Source organism: Quercus lobata, chromosome 4 (assembly GCF_001633185.2).
Source record: "Quercus lobata isolate SW786 chromosome 4, ValleyOak3.0 Primary Assembly, whole genome shotgun sequence".
Classification (NCBI taxonomy): Eukaryota; Viridiplantae; Streptophyta; class Magnoliopsida; order Fagales; family Fagaceae; genus Quercus; species Quercus lobata.
In genome coordinates, this window is record NC_044907.1 from 90623778 (window position 1) to 90644720 (window position 20943).

General features: G+C 35.7%; 1 protein-coding gene across 1 annotated transcript; it reads right to left on the reverse strand.

The window, feature by feature from the left end:
• Positions 1-13909: 13909 nt before the first annotated feature.
• On the reverse strand, positions 13910-15500 carry LOC115986141 (pleiotropic drug resistance protein 1-like). Its single transcript, XM_031108997.1, has 6 exons — positions 15462-15500; positions 15281-15329; positions 15100-15137; positions 14715-14936; positions 14313-14582; positions 13910-14206 (listed from the first exon to the last, which is right to left on the reverse strand). The coding sequence occupies exons 1-6, from the start codon at positions 15498-15500 to the stop codon at positions 14081-14083; spliced, it is 744 nt and encodes a 247-aa protein (XP_030964857.1). The 3' UTR covers positions 13910-14080.
• Positions 15501-20943: the final 5443 nt, after the last annotated feature.

Consider the following 20943-nt stretch of genomic DNA (forward strand, 5'->3'; position numbering starts at 1 on the left):
GCGACGGTTTGAGCTTCATCGGCGGCTAAGCTTAATCGCGACGGTGGGAGCTCAACGGCGATGGTGGCTATGGCTCTTTGTTTTTTTTTTTTTTTTTTTTGACCGAAATATGGCTCTGTTGTTTACTATATAAATGTTTGTGGCTCTAAAAACTTTTGGTGCATGTGCTGGGTATTGAAATTGGGCTTTGAAGTCTTTAGTGACGAATTCCAGTTTCGTCACTAAAGACTGGGCTTTGTTAAGATTTTTAGAGACGAAATTCATATTTCGTTACTGAATTATACTTTTAGTGACGAATTATGATTTCGTCACTAAAAACATATAAGTGCACAACTATTATTATTTTTAGTGACGAATCTTTTTCGTCACTAATTCTTCCTTATAGTGACTGTAAGGACACAATTTATAACGAACCGTAACAGTATTGGGTTCGCGCGTAAAAAGGCTCAAACAATACTGGGTTACGAGACATTCCTCTGAATTCATTCACAACGCGTCCCAGCCGTTTGATTACCCGAAATGCGCCTTTAATGATTTCTATTTACGAGACTATTTAAATTCGACGGTTTGTTAACGATGTGGGGAAGTGGAACGGGTACATTCTCGTTTACAGATTTTCTTGGAAATCTGGACAGATTAACTACCTTCTGTTTGCCCTTCATATAAGAAGAAAAGCAAGAGGTTATTTCTCTTGTACAGAGATCCTTTTAATCCTTCTGAAATCTGAAACCCTTAGCCTCCTCCAGAGTTTTCTTTACCCGCTAGTTACACCTTAAATTGTGATACGTTCGAGATAGAAGTAAGTAATGAAGGAACCATACTCTTCCCAGAAACACCATGTCCTTATGAAGCTCAAAATGGCTCAATCAGGGCAGGGATGGCAGAGACTCAAGATCCTTCTTACCCTCCTTTCAGCCAAAATCCGAAGCAGGGGCTCGTCGCATCGAACTTTTGGTGCGACTAAGCTAGGGTCACCCATTATCAGTACCAGCCGCTCTCTTATGAGCATAGCTAACATGGCACCAGCGTATTAGGAGTCAGGACTGACGCAGGGATTAAGTGTCCCTGCTTCTTCCTCTCTTCATTCACTGGTGTCTTCTTTTGCCTCCCCTTCTTCTTCTTTCCCGTCACCAGATCCATCCTAGTGCTTTTCCTTCTTTCTCTTCTTCTCCTCCTTCTTTCTCTAAAGAAAGTCCTCCTCTCAATATGGGCGACACTGGGGCAGAGTTTGGAAGGACTTCGGAGACGAGTTTAAAAAGACCTCTGACTGTTTATTTGTCTTACTGTTGGTTTTTTTTTTTATTATTGTTTTTTGTAATCCACCTTCTGTATAGACTTGTTTAAGCCCCTCTTTGTATGTTGTAATACCCATTTATATTAATAAAAGTTGTTATTGCTTTATTTCACATGTTCTATCTCTTTACTTCTGAAATGGTTACGCCGTGAATAGACATACTATCTTGTGAATTTATTTATTTTTACACTTCGACCGATGTCTAGGACAGAAACCCCCACTAGTAAAAAGAGCTTGCACCGTGCTTATCGAAGTTAGTCGGCGTAAGGATGCCGACTTGAACAAATGACACTTAAGGCATAAATCCTTACCAGGAAAAAGAAAAATATATTATGATGGGTTTATTAGAGTTATCTGGCGTAATAATGCCGACCCAATAAAACGATACTTAGGGCCAAAAATCCTTACTAAAGATAAAAGATACTATTATAAACGTATTGGAGGTATTGTATACAAAAAGACCGACCTGAAAATGGGTTGCGTGCCCCAAACTTAAACGAGGTGATGGCGGAATGCCCGATGCTGTGTAGGAAATAGTCACCCGAGGATACCCAAAATGAACAGCACCTGCAGGTTGCTGAATAATAAGGCATTTTACCATCTTCCTAATAACTTTCGTAGCCTTAACCTTTTTCTGGTGTTTGGTCCGAGGACTGAGTAACTTAAAATTCTCCTTGAGCAGTTGGTTTCCCCATAGGTTTGAGTCCGAGAACCATGCAATACCTTAGTTCTGTCAAAAACTTGATTTTGATAAGTAGTTGGTTTCCCCATAGGTTTGAGTCTGAGGACCATGCAATACCTTGGTTCTGTCCAAAACTTGATTTTGATAAGTAGTTGGTTTCCCCATAGGTTTGAGTCCGAGGACCATGCAATACCTTGGTTCTGTCCAAAACTTGATTTTGATAAGTAGTTGGTTTCCCCATAAGTTTGAGTCCGAGAACCATGCAATACCTTGGTTCTGTTCAAAACTTGATTTTGATAAGTAGTTGATTTCCCCATAGGTTTGAGTCCGAGGACCATGCAATACCTTGGTTCTGTCCAAAACTTGATTTTGATATTAATAAGTAGTTGGGGGAATTAACCCCTTGACTATGGCATGAGACCTTGGATTTGGGGGGAATTAGCTCCTCGGCCGAGCCCCTAGAACCATCCGTGCGGCTGACGCTTTAGGACGTAGCCCCTAGTAAAGAAACATAGCCCCTAGTAGAACTTTACACTAGAACACTACAACCGGCTGTTAGAAATGATAAGGGAACTGTCTCGCCCTACCGACTATGCCAACACACAAGCCTTTCCCACAGACGGCGCCAATTGTAAGGACACGATTTGTAATGAACCGTAACAGTATTGGGTTCGCGCGTAAAAAGGCCCAAACAATATCATTTATAGAGCGTAGGGTTGAAATGCTAGGCCTTAGTCACCAGACGGCGGGTTTTTCGTGGTATTCATACATGGTTTAAATCGTGTTCGCCCTGGGAGTCTTGCTCCTAGAGGCGGGCTGGGAGGCTTTGGTTTCTGGCCATTTTTCCCAGCCCCTTCTCTGAATTGCTTACTTTTCCTTTTATACTAGCCTGTGTTCCTTATCCTTCGTCCACGTGTAGGATCGACGTTCCAAGACTGATACTTGTCCCATCACTAATACTTGTCCCATCAGCCCATACCCAGAGTGGTTGGGGGTGGTTGTAAAAGTTGGAGAGTCTGGCTCTGTCAGGTGCAGAGTATTGAATGGCAGTAAGGGCAGCTTTCCCTGGTCGTTATACTTTCCAGCGTACCCTTTTCTATTGACATAGATATTTTAGATTTTTTCCCAAGCTGTTTCTATACCGTTTTTGCCCTTCTTTCCTGTGAGACCTCGGACATGCCGAGGACTGAATCGTCCTCGGCTGTGTCCCAAGGCTATTTTGTACTTGTATTACCGATCCTGGGCTATAACACTTCTCGGCTCGGGCCTTGGGCCCCAATGAATAAATGGGCCAGGGCCACAAACTATTGGGCCCCACAGTGACGAAAGGATTTTCATCACTAATACTATCCATAGTAATACCTTCAGTGACGAAATATTTTGTCACTATAAATTAATTAAATTCGCGCCAAAATTTCCCTCTACTAGCGCCCATTTTTCAGATCACAATAGTGACGAAATTTATTTTTCGTCACTAAATGTTATAATTTTTTTCATTATTAGTGACGAAATTCATATTTCGTCACTAAAGCTGTATTTTTAGTGACGAAAAATATTTCCTCACTAATTTTCGTCACTAAAATACATTTTGTTGGAGTAATTTCATAAATACTAAATAGGGTTGGGCATAATAAAAAAGTATTGGGTAATCAAATGGGCTAAACATGATTTAAGATAATTTAGATAAAGACTTGCGTAGAATATTGAACTCTAACAAAAAGTTAATTATGTTAATTTCATATATATATATATATATATATATTTATCCATTGATTGAGAAACTCAATATTTATTTATGTTTGATTATGATTTAATATTACTTATTTGTCTTATGAATGTTATGATATGAAAAATATATTTGAAATATAGATATTTTTATTTATTTGAATTATTTTAGTCAGTTTTTATATTTTTACTAATTTAATGTATTTATTTTTTAAATAATTATTAAATTAATTATGACGTTATCACGATATGACCTCAATTCAATCTCAGTCTGATTTTAAAAACCTTGAACTTCTCTACCCACCAACCAATTCAACCTCAGTTCAAAACCATGTCTGTAAATGATAATGTCATAAACAATCTTTACCCACTTTGTGTCACATATCTTATTCGGTCCCTCAAGACATTGTCTTTGTTTGAATATATGCCATTAGTATAAAAAATTGGAAAGCACATTATGGAGAGAGATCACAACTTTCTTTTCTTTGTTTCTCATGAAAAAGGTATATGGGAAAATAGTTTTTTTTTTTTTTTCCAAATTTGGTAGGTTGTGGTTGGGAAGGATTATTGAGAGTTGGAGTTGTTTGGTTGTTGACAATAAATGGGTCATGAAAGTCTTTAGGGTTTGAAAAGTTAGTTGTCAATTTGAGCTTGTGTGTATGTGTGTGTGTTTTTAATTATTTCACACTTTGTTATTGGAACAGTTGTTACATTGTAGGTATTGCATATATTCACGAATTATAGGAGATAAGGTCCCAAGATTTACACAATTAATTTTTAACTTGTCCTAATATGTATTTCTTTTAATAATTAAAGTACTATACAAAGGATAAACATAGGGTTTAGGAACTATTTTTAGAAATCTTTTTCGGGAGAATGATAAAATAATAAATATTATTTAGAGATATGTCATTATAAAAGATGAAAAAAAAATCTTATGCATGCAATAGATAAAATCGCGTTGATTATGGTATGAATACATGTGTATAATCTAATTTTTCCCCCTCAAAGTTTAATTGGTTGGGACTTACGCTAAGTGGGCTTTACATGCTCCTATCCTCCTAATTAGTTCAATTAGAGAGAGTTTGGAAGGGCATTTGGAAGATTAAAACCCCTAATAAAATTCGCCACTTCATCTGGAGAGCTGCAAAGGATTCGCTGCCAACTAAACAAAATTTGAAGGTTAGACATATTCCGTTGGATGATACCTGTACGATGTGTGATGATCATCCTGAATCTTTACTGCATTGTCTCTGGCTTTGTCCCCATGCTCAATCGGTTTGGAGGTCAGAGATCACCTTTGCTAATCTGTATACAAGGAAGCACAGGAGTTTTTTCGATTTGCTGGATGACGTAATGCAGAACAGCTCGGGCTATCGTGTGGCTCTGTTTTCCACTATTGTATGGAGTTTGTGGCAGCGACGGAATCGACTTAGGGAGAATCAAGGAACTTGGCCACTGCATGAAGTTGGTGAAAGAGCTAAAGCTATGGTTGTAGAGTTTCTAGAAGCGAACAAACATATCAGTAACCCAGGCCCAAGATTGGTAGCACGGTGGTCGCCTCCACCTGAGAGCTGTTATAAGATCAATTTCGACGCAGCTCTATTTGATCATTTGGGCTCTGCGGGCATTGGGGTGGTTGTTCGAGATCATAGAGGAGAAGTTATGGCAGCCCTTAGTCAGAAAATTGCTCTCCCTCAGTCAGTTGCATTGGCAGAAGCTCGGGCAGCCCATAGAGCAATCACTTTTGCTCAAGAAATGTCTTTCTTTCATATCCAGGTTGAAGGGGATTGTCTAGGGGTTATTCGTGCTTTGCAATCCCAGGGACAGTACAAAACCTTGTATGGACACGTGATTGATGATGCTCGGAGATTAGGCTATGCTTTACATTCTTGTCAGTTTTTTCATGTTGGAAGGGGAGGAAATAAGTTAGCTCATGAATTAGCTAGAAGAGCAGTTTTATCTGCAGACACTGATGTATGGGTAGAAGATCTACCTGATGATTTGGACGCTGTGTTCCGATCTGATTTTTATTAATAAAATTTCCTTACTGTTTTCTCAAAAAAAAAAAAAAAAATTCAAGCTATTACATTGATTTGTGTGCACACCCATGTAAATTCATATTTTCATCATATGTGCTGATGCACTGACATTTTCATTCTCAATTCTGTTTCACAATCTCAACCGTTTAGACACCAATATCTCCTTGGCTTAATGGCACTTCTGGCTCTCTCGTTGGAGAGAGTCCCTCAACTTACTATAGCCAAAAAAAAAGACACCTTCGCTGTAGAGTATGTTTGGTGAACATCTTATCATCTTGAAAGGTTCATTGTCGGTGGGAATTTGATACATGACTAAAAGTGTCATTTCTCATGCTTATAATTTTTGGACTATCTGGGTCTTTTAGATTGAATTGTAACTTTGGAGCATCCTTTAATAATTTTTCATGCATTTAGTAACAATCATGAGTTGAATGGTAGGCTAGCTATTATTTTGATTAAACTAATTTCATAGTTTGTTTCAGGTGAGGAAAAGACACTCCAAGATCTCTCAGAAAGACATTGTTGATGTGCTAGATAAACAATTGCTTTAGGGTATGGGTGTACTTCTCACTGAGGAAGAGCAGGAAATGCGAAGAAAGTGTAAGTCTGTTGGCATTGGGTTTGTTTTTTATTCTGTGCGCTTATGAAAGTCATGCTGTACTTTTTTGATCGTTGGACTTGCATAATTTGTAATAGGTGTCTTTGAAGAAGAAAAGACTGCTGACTGTACATGAAGCTGGTCACATAGTATTAGCCCATTTGTTTCCTCGATTTAATTGTCATGCATTTTCTCAGCTCCTGCCCGGTGGCAAGGTAAGATTTCTGGCTACAGAAATGGACTTTAGTCATGCCATCAGACTAGGTTGAAGAATTTGCCTTCTGATAGGGTTCCTTTAACATGAGCAGGAAACTGTAATCTCTGTGTTCTATCCCCGAGAAGATATGGTAGACCAATGTTATACAACCTTTGGCTACATGCAGATGCAAATGGTGGTGGCTCATGGTGGACGTTGTGCGGAACGTGTTGTGTTTGGGGATGACGTAACTGATGGAGGAAGGGATGATCTAGAGAAAATAGCAAAGGTAACCATTGTTACATGTATGTTACTTAGGAGAATCAATTCTAAGTAACTGTACTACCACAGCCATGTCAGTCTGTCATGATTTTAGGGTAATAGCTCGTTTAGCAACATACTTCTTGCTCCTTTTTTTTTTTTTTTCTTTAATGCTGGATTTGGACTGAAAGATGAACTGTATGGATTAGGAACCAAAGGGATGGAGGATTTCTAGCTAGTTAAATTGCGAGTCTTAGAATAGAGCGGCTAGTACAAGAACTATAAATGGCTTAAAGATTTTTCTGTCAGTATATATTATCACCCTAACTTTTCATACATTTCATGTCCATTTAATTTTTTTGGTCCTTCCTACCATCTACAAAAAAGAAGAAGTTATGATTCTACTCTTAAATGTTTTCATTTGTTGAATCATACTTTTGAGTGAAGCCTATCTTTTCACGTAATAGAAAAAAGCATCATGACTAATAAGTCTCAAGTTGGCCATTAATTGGACTCAAGACCAAGTGTGTCAAAAGATGCGGCGGGAAAGGTGACCCAAGTATTTGTCATATCTAGTGTCATACTATATAAACATTCTCTTTGCACCGGAAACTCCTTTATCAATCAACTCTATCTATTATACTTTAAAGCATCCACAACAGTAGAGCTAAAAATTTAGCAATTTAGCTACACTAAAAGTTACTTTATCTATTTTACCTACGCACATACTGCAGCAGTGGATCTATTTTGGCTTTCAACACAATAAAATAATATAAACATCACAATAAAATAATATATCTACTACAATAAAATAATCCATCTCACTACAATAAAATAATATATTCACTACACACATACATCACAACCACAACCACAACCACCACCACCACCACCACAACCCACAATAAAGAAAAAAAAAATCAAACAAGTCCACACCCACCTGACCCACCAAGCAACACCCACACCCACAGCCCAGCCACCCACCGATGAACCCAACCACCTACCGACGCCGATCTACCCACACGACCACAACCACTGTAAAGTTGTGATTTACAAATATGTATTATGTTGGCTTTTATTTCATGCCAAATTTGATTGTAATTTTATTGAATCTTTTGTACCCTGTATTTATTTTGAGATTTGATTGTAAGGGTTGTGTGATAGAAAAAGGGTGTGTGAAGACTCATGCAATTGAAGCTAGAAGATTTCTCATGGGTAGCTCGCGACTAAGCATCCCGCGAAGTGAAACATGTGCCTTGCACATGACTGAAATGCGAAGAGTCAGTACAAATGGAGACAGCTGTGTTTCGTGAGTATCTCGAGGGTAAGGCCTTCTCACGAGACACCCATGAAACATTCTATTCTGTCAGACTGTACTATCTGGTACACACTTTCTGTACCCACACTATATATACCCACAATACCCACAAATGTTGAGAAGTGCTTTTGAGAGAAAACCCTAGCCAAACACCTTGAGAGTTAGAGATTGTTATACCCACAATCCTCTACACAATTGCTTGTGGATTTTCCTCAATTCCTACCTCTCCATTTCCGTACCATTGAGAGGTTGATAGCTCAAACACTTACCACACCCTTTCAGAGTGTCAAGTAAGGTTTTGGTGCTGTTAGGAAGCATTGGAAGAAACCAAGGATGGTAGATGCAACATGGAGCTTGTTGCAGGATCTGGAGAGCTTGATAAGACACAATTCCGAGAAGCCTTGTTGGAGTAGGAGCTTGGAGGGCTTAGGTACAACGGGTGTTATGGTACTTTTTTTAGGTACCACCTATTTATTTTCAAACACCACTAATAAGTTATTAGGTTTTCCCAAATATTTTTTGCTCTATTATTGTGTTAATCACAAATGTTTCATATCTCATTATCTAAATCAGGTTATGATATAAACTATCACAAAAAGCCCCAAAACTCATATTTTATCTAACTTTATTATCATATTCTATTTAAAGCCCAATAATACTTATGCTTGACAATATTTGAGAAGCCCATGATTCAAGTCCATGGCAAAACAATTTTATCAATGGAATTCAAATCTATGATCAAAGCTCATGATTTAAACCCATGGCAATTTATTTATCCAAAACCCACTTCTCATTGGCAATATCAAAACCCAATTTTCATTGGCAACATCAAAACCCAATTCTCATTGGTAATATCAAAAGCCCAACTTACGTTGGCACTATTTAAAACCCAATTTTCATTGGCAACATCAAAAACCCAACTTACGTTGGCACTATTTAAAACCCAATTCTCATTGGCAATATCAAAGCCCAATTCTTATTGGCAATATCAAAAGCCCAACTTGCGTTGACACTATTAAAAGCCCAAGCTAACTACTTGGTACTATTCTATTAAAAGCCCAAGGTTATTAAATACTCAGCAAAATACTATATCATAATTATTTCACTTAAAAGTCCGATAATAAACAATACTTTAAATTCTTAAACATATTATTACAATATTACAAGCTCATGGAATTTATGAATTATTTATTCTCAAAACCCATGGCAATCATCTTGTAAAAGCCCATGGAAAGTTATGATTATTAGACCCATGACATATATTTATTGTTATAAACCCATGAAATACATGGACATCATTTGCATCGCGACATCCATAATATACGCCTTTGACACTCATGGTAAACATTCAAACCCACAAGCTCATCATTTAAGTTATGATGCAATTATTAGAAACCATGAACATTATTGCAACATGGAATTCATCAAAGTAAATAGTATTTACAAAAGTATTTTGAAACTTGTCCTATTGTTTCAAACATTACAACTAATTCCTCAAAGGCCCATTGCAAGTATTTATAAAAAACCCAAAAATATTTACTAATAAAATCCATAAGGAATGAAAGCCCATGGTAACATGTGCACATAACCCAGCCCATGTGAGCAAGCCCAAGCAGAAAACACAAGCAACTAACCAAAAGGCAACTAGAGACTCATACAAGGGAACCAACCCTTTGAGAATGGACTAAGGGCTGTCCCATCAATTTTCTGCCACCCTCTGCCTGACGTGAACAATACCCAAGGGTTGTCATATCAGTTGAAGTCAATAGGATGAAGAGACTCCGTGATCTTCCTCAAGACTGCGCCTCTAGCAGAAGGGGAGCTGAAACCAAACTTCAATAAATTGATGCTATAAATGTTAAAAACATTCAAGACGAGATTCATGTGCCAAGCCCATGAATCCTAAAGGGGACAAATTGGGAACATGTGGTTTGGAGGGCATAAAAGGATATCCAGCAGAACCCCCTGAAGTAGACTAAAGCTTCACACCTAGGCTTGGGGTGTTGAAATCTTACTTTTTGGGAGACCAAATCTCAGTTTGCAACATTAGGATTCACTCTTGATACACAATAATTAAGCTCAGCCCCGAAAATCTTGGCATTTAATGCAAAAAACTCTAAAATCGCATCACTACCCAAAGAAGCAAGACAATCCCTCAAAGTGGATTTTCCTACTTCTGATCAAAAATCTCAGGAAAGTTAAACCTTGATTTCGTCACCCCTGATAAGACATGCATTTTGGATTCTTGTCAATCAATGCTTCTCCAAAGCTCCATTATAAAAACATACACACCTCAGCTCATTGGGAGGGGGGGAGGAAGCCTCTCTAAGAACTTCTGTCATTGACTACATTCTGTAGAAATTCAACGCCTATTCCTTTCTCAGCCTATAGTCACCATAACACCAACATTCACCACCTTGCTTACACCTTCCTACTCCATAAACGTCCCATAACTGACCAAGACAACCACTCCCTCTGAAACCCTTGGTTTGTTTACTACTTTGCTCGTGGTTTAGCTTTTCTCAAGCTCACCACTCATCATCTTTAGCTCACACTCATCTAATCTCAGATACTCTTTTCCCCTTTCACACAATCACAGCCCATAAATGTCTCTCAACTAGTCACAAACAGACCACTACCCACAAAAAGCCTTAACCTCAATGTTAATCCCATCTCACTCACTCAAAATAGCCCACATTCACCTCATTCATGCCTTATAATTATACACTCACCAAAATCTTAGTTTAATACTTGCTACACTGAGCTGGGGATCTTTCTCTCCCTTCATTCCATCCTATTTTTCCTCTTTTATTTGTAATTATGGAGACTTTAATCATTGTTTATTATTATTATTATTATTATTATTATTATTATTATTATTATTATTATTAAGGATATAATGTATTTGTAACAATTGAAATTTTCCCTCACATTGATGTAAAGATGGTTGAAAGTACTATAAATTCCCTTGACCAAGACACACAAGGACCCCTAGGAGTGAATACTTTCCTAAATTTATTTGATCATTAACTGTTGGACTTTAAGTATAATTTCACCCCTACCGCTGGAGATAATACTGTACCACTAAAGTATTGATTCGAACTATGACGCCATAAAAATACTAATAATATAACAAACTAACAATACTAACGTGTTTATTGGGCTTTATTGTTGTCTTCTTGTTAGGGTGCAGCCTTTATCTCTTGCTTGGGCAGACTTACACCACACCGATAGCCTTTGGGCTTTATTTCAAGGGCCCATCGTTGAGTTTCGGCTTGGCTACCCCATATTCTATTTGGGAACATCAAAATTTTCCCCTCAACAGCAGCTATATTAGGCTTGGAAGGTCTCTTGCTAACCCATGTATCCCAACTGATTGTCTAGTAGATTGATTACTGCTTGGAAGATGGCGGAGAGGTTTTTTGCCAAGTTCTTCTGTTTCTTCTTCGATAACACATCGACATGCTATCTGTGTTTGCATTCTTCTTCCCTACGCTTTTACATTTCATTTTACTGCTGTATTTATATGAATATGTGTTAGAGTAGCTTGTTTGTTTATCTACTCGCATTTACACTATTCCGCACTTAGAATTAAGTTAGTGTAAAATCTATCGAGCTGTAACTTTGATTTGGGGGTCTAAATAGCTCATGTTTTTAACACATTTTCGAGCTTTCAACCACCACCACACCACAGACCATAGCCCACAGCAGGAAAAAAAACAAAAAAAAAAAAAAAAACAAAAAAACAAAACAAAAAAAAAACAAACAAAACAAAAAACAAAAAAAACAAAAAACAAAAAACAAAACAAAACAAAACAAAAAAACAAAAAAACAAAAAAAAAACAAAACAGAACAAAACAAAAAAAACATAAAAAAAAAAAAAAAAAAACAAAACAAAACAAAAAGTGCTGATCGGCGCCCACAGCCCAACCACCCACCGATGAACCCAACCACCTACTGATGCCGATCTACCCTCACAACCACAACCACCACCACACCATAGCCCACAACAGGAAAAAAAAAAAATATGTGTTGATCGGCACCCACAGCCCAACCACCCACCGATGAACCCAACCACCTACCGACGCTGATCTACCCACACAACCACAACCACCACCACACCACAGCCCACAGCAAGAAAAAAACAAAAAAACAAAACAAAAACAAAAACAAAAAAAACAAAAACAAAAAACAAAACAAAAAGTACTGATCGAGTCCCACAACCCAGCCACCCACCGATGAACCCAACCACCGACCGACGTCGATCTACCCACACAAAAAGTGCTGATCGGCGGCGACGTTGACGATGAAATGAGAGTGAATGAGCTTGAGAGACCGGAGTTGAGAGATGAACTTCAGAGATGAGGAGATGAGATGAGAGTGAATGAGAGAGAGAGAGAGAGTGACGGTATGTATTATTTTAACCACTGGGGGATTAAAATTTTTTTTTTTTTTTTAGCTCTCATGAACAGTGCACATCTATTTATAGATGTGCACTATAGCAATGGAGCTAAAAAAAATAGATTTAGCTCCACTATTGCAGCATGGTTTTTTGTGATTGAGAGCTAAAAAATACCATTATACCTATATAGCACCACTACTGTGAGTACTCTTACTCATGTAAAAGTTATTTTTTGTACATCCATAGGCCTGGTTGCTGCATAAACGCTCCAAATTGGTCTCACCTTGATGATTGATACATCCTACTTTCTAGTTTCTTAGACATTTTCTTCTTTATAGATAAAGTGTAGACAATAGGAAAAAAAAAAGGCCACATGCACTTTATGGCCAGAAGATTATCCTCTTTGCAAATAATTAACTAAACTAGGTGCAATGGGCATTTTGTGATATGTAGATAATCATTAATCACCTCACATGCAACTTTTCTTTGCAATAGCTTTTAGCTAAATTTGTCTCAAATATTGGTTTTTAGTTTTTTTTTTTTTTTTTAATTATTATTGAGTAATAATGAATAAACATTTTGGTTTCAATCTCCTAATCCCTTCTCTAACTCAAGTTGTTATCAGATTTCGATAGATGGTAATAAGTCCTCAAAATTCTAGATTGGGGCTTACTGCTTTAACAAAATAAGTTGGATTAATGGATCAGCCAGATAGTCCAGATGGCGAGTTGATAAGATACAGCCTACAGTGTATGTCTTTCTTTCTCCAAAATTGCAAATGAAATAGCTTATAGTTGCATACCATCTCATGTAATTTTTGACATTGCTTTTCATCAGTTAATTTTCTTTCTATTCTATTTTTTTGTGATGTCAGTGGTATGACCGACAAGTGATTCCGGCCAATATGACTCTTGAAGTTTCTGAAATATTTAGTCGAGAGTTAACAAGGGTAATTGTGCTTGTTTCCTTTTGCATCATTGTTTTAAGCTTCATACAATGAAATTGGCAGGTGGCAGTGCATTGATGCAAGTTCACTGTTTGGCTTAACCTCCTTCTGTATGAAACTCTGCGGGCTGCCATTATACATTGATTCCCACACGTGCTAATGCATATTTTAATGTCAAAATAATTAAAACTAGTCGATAAACCGTGCGATGCACGGGAAAGTTTTGCAAAATATATATATATTATATTATGATACATATTTAAATTATATGCAATTACAATAATCTCATTTCTCATGTTCAAACCCATGCAATAATAAAAACACTAAATAAGAAATGTTGTATTAAAAAAAAAAACAAATCACAAAAATCACAAAACCAAAACCAAAAAAACAAACTCACTTTTAAGGAAGTCAACTCTTTGAAGAACTGGAACAATTAGGACATGTGGCATATGAAGAAACTTTCACTTGTCAAACTATTGAATTCCATTAAGCAAAAACATATTAAGCAAAGAAGTTAACAATACCAAACCCAAAATCCAAACCCACTTTTGAGATCTTAATTAGGCAGTGAAGACCCTTTCCGCATTTGATGTTACAAAGATTGCATCTTAATTTATTGAGCTTCCTTTGCTTCAAGAAAACAGGAAGGTTTGCAACGGTCATGAATATCAGTTACTGAATTTCGGTGCATATCAGTCCGTAGGAAAGTTGTCATAACAATCATTGCCATTGTTGTAAGCTAAAAGAAGAAAACAAAAGAAAAAGTTTATATTACTCATATTTGGGTATAATGAAATTTGATAAAGAAAAGAAAGTTTTAAAAAATACTATAAAGCTCATCTTACTTGAATGAACTTGAAAATGTAGACAAACGAACTCCTATTCATGAGCAAGAATTCTCTTGACAAGCAAGCTTTCACCAGCTCTGCCTTTTTGACACCATACTTTCTTGTTGTCAAAGCAGCTGGATGGCTTTTAGCCTTGTCAAACTGAGTTGCAAGTTCATCTCTGAGTTTCCGTCCCACATGGAAAGATTGGAATGCCTCAGCAAATTTCTTGACTGTTAAAAATTGTAGGGCTCGTCTTTTTGTGCCCAGTACTGCTCCTGATCTTTCCTTGAAGTCACCAATAAATTGGTTATATATGAATCCAAATATGAGATTCTACTTGTAATGCTTACCTCTTTAGAAGATAATAATACTATTAGCATATATGAGACCAAAAAAAAAACCTTTATTCAAACTCACTTCTTGCAGGAAGTCTGCCACCCCTTTCCTCTCAGGACATTTAAAGCCCATTGATTCAAAAAATTCAAGCACTTGTTCACGGAAACCCTGGTATACAATCTGGCCATCAGAGATGAGAATAATGTCATCGAAAAGATTATAAGTCTCTGGTGCTGGCTGGAGGAGGGAGATGACAGCAGTTCCATTGAAAATGTGAACATAGTGCTTGATTGAATTCACAATCTGAAAAGTTATTGAGCTATCCAAACCAGTAGATATTTCATCCATGAATAACACTTTAGATGGTCCAACCAACATCTAACCTATAATTTTAGTATTAGATATTATTGATACAGATGTAGAGAGAATATGATTCTGTATATATGAACTACAAATTTGACTTTACCAGTTGTAACTCGTTTCCTTTGCCCTCCAGATATTCACCTTAACATTTGATTCCCAACTAAGGTATCTGCACAGACGTCCAATCCCAAAACCTGAAAACAACGTGGAAAATGAATAAAAGTGAACTATAATGTTAATTTCTAAACAATTTCATAATCAATTCAACAATTTGCTATTATTACCTTTAGAATGTAATCTGTCACCACATTCCCGCCGTTCTGTTGCCACTACCTAGATTAGCAGAAACAAATAAATAGAATGACATATAATGACAATACATATTTTAAGGAAGCTGTGAAAACCAGGATAGAAAAGATTGGTTTTGCATAAATCCCAAAAGCAACAAAACTGCTGCAAACCAACTAAGCCAATAACGAAAGCAAATCTTGAAACAGAGTCCATTACATAACCAAAAATTAAACACATGATAGAACTAACAACACAAATATACATCAAAATTAAATCTCACATCAAACATTCACATTTTAAATTGCTACCCTACCCATTTACAAATTATTTTATTAAAACAATTACAGTATATATTTAACTTGATGCACTAACTCTAAAAACTTAATAGAATCTCTTACTTCGGTATAAAAAATTCAGCCATTCAAATATTTTAGTTGACTAAAAACAAAGAAATCGTATTTGTAAGGAACCCATTATCGTGTAGGAGAAGACCAAGAGTTTATTGCAATGCAATACCGTTTCAATCTCTTCTACCAAAACAAATAATCCTAAAAAAAATTATGTTCTGTCTAGAATTGGTTTAATCTTCTTCTTTTTCTTATGTTTAGTCTAGAATTAGTTTTCTTTTTGAATATTTGGGTTAATCTTCATATTTGTAACCAAATTATTCATTTCCGTAAAAATTTGATTTTAATCAGCTATAGTATAAATACTTAGATTTTTAACAACATGATTTTTTTTTGGGTGGGGGTAGGGGAATATAATGAGAAGATTGTATATCAAATTCCAAAGGAATTTCATTGAACACAATTCATGCAACACCAAAAGAACATGAAATTTTAGATTTAAAAAAATTTTATAAGAAAATTTTCTATTATAACCAAATTAATAAATCCCATTAAAAATTTAACTTTTTTACAACCATGGTATAGCTACTCAAATATCACAACATGAGGATGGAAAAAAAAAAAAGTTGAATGAAAAGATCTCATATCAAATTGAAAATGAATTTCATCAAACATGTGTCATGCAACACCAAAAGAAGACCTAAAAAATAAGTTAATTCAAAGCAACCCAAAAAGATGATTCAAGGAAAAACACTTACCGTTTCATCCCTTCAAGCAATCTAGTTCCCAACGGATAGACCCATGAGTACAGTATGTTGACCAACAACTTTGATGACCCTGAAACTGAAATTTTGCATTTTGATTGAACAATGAGAACAACAGTATCCACGTCTATGATTAAAAACACAGAAAGATAAAACTTTTCGAAACAAACTGTGTCAGTCCTATTTTTCCTACTGTTGTGTACAGTTGCACCATTCCGTTGGGTATTTATTAGTATTTGTAGCACGTATCAATTAACCACGCAAGACAATTCAAACTATTCAAGCGTGAAGTGCTAAAAGTGCAAGCCAAAGGTATTTTTATGTATCTAAAAATTTGCAACTCAATATTCAAAGTTATAGCGAATTGAATACGCTCCAGACTGATTATCAATGTAAAAAGAAAAAAGAATAAACTATTATAGTTTTCAATTTTCAGTTTTTAATTTATATTCTTTTCTTCTATTATATTGCCAATTCCCTTTGTATTCATGCAAGCACTATAACAACCCAAAAAGATAGCAAGAAAAAATAATATGCAATTCAAACTATTACGAACTAAATATTTTATATGTTCTACAATTCACATCCAGAATTCTAAGTAATTATCATGAAAAAAAAAGAACTTTATAAACTCATTTTCACAATTCCATAAATTTCATCCTTGCTTTTACACGCACACACATATATAGAAAATCTTATAATACTTCTACGTTTTTTTATGGTACAATTCTCACTATGATCATGACCATCAATTTCAAAGGGTTTTAGTCTCTACCACACTGCCACAATTCTATTTAGGTTTTTACCATATCTTAACGGTAGAGACCTCAGATTTCTCATTCTTTCCCAGGATCCAAAACCCTTTTTTCTCTTCTCTTTTCTCTCAATTTCTCACCAAACAAATACAATCATGAGAAAATTGCAAAATAAAATAAAAAGTTTTGGACTTACAGTGAACCTTTGGACTTGCTTTGGAACTTTGCTGGTCAAAAATTGTGAAGTCTTGCTTCGAGTGCTTTTGCAGATAGGACAAAATTTATATGGAGGGAAGTACATAGAAAGGGTGAGAGAGAGGAAGAAGAGCGTATAGAGAGATAGAAAAATGTTTTTTTTGGGAAGGAATTTGATACTTGCAAAATTTATAACTACCATGTAAGACTCTTTTATATATACGACGGTTTGGTTTTTTAAATAAACCGAATCAAGCCACCAACTATAACAAAAATTGTACTAAAACGGTTCAGTTATTTAAAAGACATAACTTCTCTTTTTTTTTTTAATTTTTTTTTTTAATGGTAGTGTTTATTGACTGAGAAGGTGTTTATTGAAAAATGAAAAGATACAATTGTTCGGTATTTTTAAACAATAATAAGTAGTTATCCACTGAAACTAAATAAGCAAACCACCGAAAAGACACAAGTGTTTAATATTTTAAAGTGAACGTGTCAGCAATTTATGTAGCCACGTGAAGGAATGAGGAGTGGTCAACAAAAAGTCAAATGTTTCGACTATTAGTTATTATATAAATATAGATAAGTGTGAATTCCATGTGCAGAAGTAATTCCATAGAAAAATGACAACTTTGTCTAGATCTCAAATGCTTTTGCATTCTTGGTTTGATTACTAGTTTAAAAATAAAACCATAAAACTTAGTAGCTATGAAGCACGGGTGCATTTCGGGACTCGGGTGTGGGTGCGGGACTCGGCATTTTTTGAAAAAGTAGGGTGCGGGTATGGCGGGACTCGGCGATTAAAAAATGATTAAAAATACTTTTATTTATATTTTCTATATATTTTTACTATTAAAATATTCTTAAAAAACACATTACTATGCCTTGATTCAAAAAAAAAAAAAGACGAAGGCAAAAAACTCATTACTATGCCTTTGAGGTCAGAATTTCGACTGTTCCAGTGAGATTCAAGGCCAATTTTGGCCGTTTCCGGCCTGTTTCGGCCGTATTAGTTTCCGGTCGATACGACCCGATATGGCCGATACAGCTCAATTTGGCGCGAGCCAAGTTGGCACGAATCCGAAAAAAAAAAAAAAAAAAAAAAAAAAAAAAAAAAAAAAAAAAAAAAGTGGCACTGACGCACGGGCAACCACGTCGGACTCGGGTGCAGCACCCTCCTAGCCGCGTCCGTGCTTTCTAGGTTAGTAGTAACTTAGTGCAGAATGACATTAGGAAAGGCCGGCCTCTGTATGCTATCTGAGAGCTGACTTTTTGAAAACAAAACAAAACAAAACGGTAAATAATCTGATTTTTGAAGCAATGCATGTGAAATGTTTATTCATTTCGTATTTCTGTGTGATCCTTTTACCCTTATATTTTCTTATAAATTTATTTAGTGGATTTGATGGTTGCAGTAAATTGGGATTTTACCATTACGTTCTATTCGCCACATCTCGAATCCATTTGTAGCGACTAGAACTCTGTATCTCTTCATCATCATTCGTCACTACGCAGTATAAATATAAATATAAATATTCGTCATTATGTGTAATATTTATAAATACAAATTGTTGATCCTCCATCTTTAAAGCCCCCAACGCCGCCGCCAAGAAGGACGAGAAAGCCGTCAACGCCGCTCCGGCGCCGAGATCGAAACCCTTATAAAAAGGTCCGCTTTTTTCCCTTCTTACCATCATAAATCGAGAAAAAAAAAATTATCGATTTTTATCATAAACAAATGGGTTCAAATAAATCAACAGAGGTGGATCTGTTTAATGATAATTCATAGATTGTATCTGTGTGGAATGAATTTCTCATAAGTAGATTATCTTTTTGTTTAATTCTACGTTGTCTTTTTTTTTTTTTTTAATTAAGGTTTATGATGTAGATTGGTTAAGGAAGAATAAGATGTTTTTAATATTTTATATTGTTTTCTCTTTCCTAGTGGAATTATGATTTTAATTATTTTTTTTAGTTAAATTGTTTTTCCTTTCTCAAGTAAAAATAGGTGTATTATTTCTTTTCCTAAAAGGAGTAGGAGAAATTCTATTCCTAGAGGGTTTGATTAATGTTATGTGTTTATTAATAAAAGTTTGCTGGCAAAATTTGCCAAACAGTACAATTTCAGAAATTTTTCAGCCGTACAGCACGCATTCATACTTATATAGTAAGTTAGACTCTTTTTTTGGAAGTCGAGTTTAATAAACTCGACTTCCAGGCAAATCCAGCAAGTAAATAAGTCTGCAGTGGAAGTCAAGTTTACTGAACTCGACTTCCATTGAAAGTCGCCTATGTTGAGGGGTTGAATTTGCCTAGAAGTCGAGTTTATTAAAATCGACTTCCAAAAAGAGTCTAATTTACTAAATAAGTTTGAACGTGTGCTATCCAGCTGAAAAATTTCTGAAATTGTACTGTTTGGAAAATTTTGCCAAAGTTTGCTAGAGAGGTTTTCTCTATTATTTTGTGTAGAACTTAAGTTTCGTGGAAGAGTTGTAGTAATTGTGTGTTATAGATTCTGATTCTACACACATGCATCAGTTTAGGTTGTTTGATTAAGTGTAGAATAATTATGGCTGTGATTTATCAATTGCTGCTTTTAAGTTGTTGATGATATAGGTTTAAGATTTTAGATTGTAAAAGTTAATTTATGAATTTATATATTGGTGCAGCTACCACTGGGACAAAGAAAGCTGTTTCAAGAAGCACTACTAACCGAGAACCTTGCTCGTAAGTATATTTATATATAAGATTTTTGCTTCCGTTCCATATATTTCGGTGGAAACATTTTTTTGTATTTTATGTTATTTGATAGAGTGAAAAATAAAAATAAAAATTAGATTTAAAAACAAAACAAAACTTTCCACGCGCATGTTCAGATATATATATACACACGCTAGAAATATATTATAATTTAGAAATATATGTGTGTGTTCTTTGAGTCAGTTTTGAGAGAGCCGATGACTCTATATGTATGCATGTGGATTGCTTGATATTTTTGGTTTCTATGAATAATTCATATTATAAAATTGTTGAATAATCAAAGATGGAAATTGATGGCAAACCAAAAAAACTAAGCTGGAGGGATTTGGAAGTCTTAACCGACTCCTTTTGCAAAGAAAACTTCATTGTAAATGTTCAATTTGGCAAACTCTACCGCGGAAAAACCCCAGATGCTCAAAAGCTTACTGTCAAAATTTGGTGGCTTCCTTCTGACGAAGTATGTACCATCGCACTTGGCGACGGTGCTATTGTTGACAGATTGGAGGTACTACAAATTATCTATCTATCTAACCATTTATTGTGTTTTACAAGAATGTGTATTGAGTTGAGATTATAATCATATCTTTCAGCGTGAGCTCCTTGTTTTGACAAATCCGGACCTCGGAAATCACCCCAATTTGGTGAAGTTGATAGGGTATTGCTGTGAAGATCAAGGTTCCCATTATGGTGTTGTCTATGATGTTAGATCAAAGGATTATCTTCTCAACCTTATCGAAAAAGGTAGCAGAGCTCATGTGGATTCTATAAACCATGATTATGAAATTAAGTCACTGATGTCTTGTCTCTTGTTGAAAAATTGCATATGATTTTACTT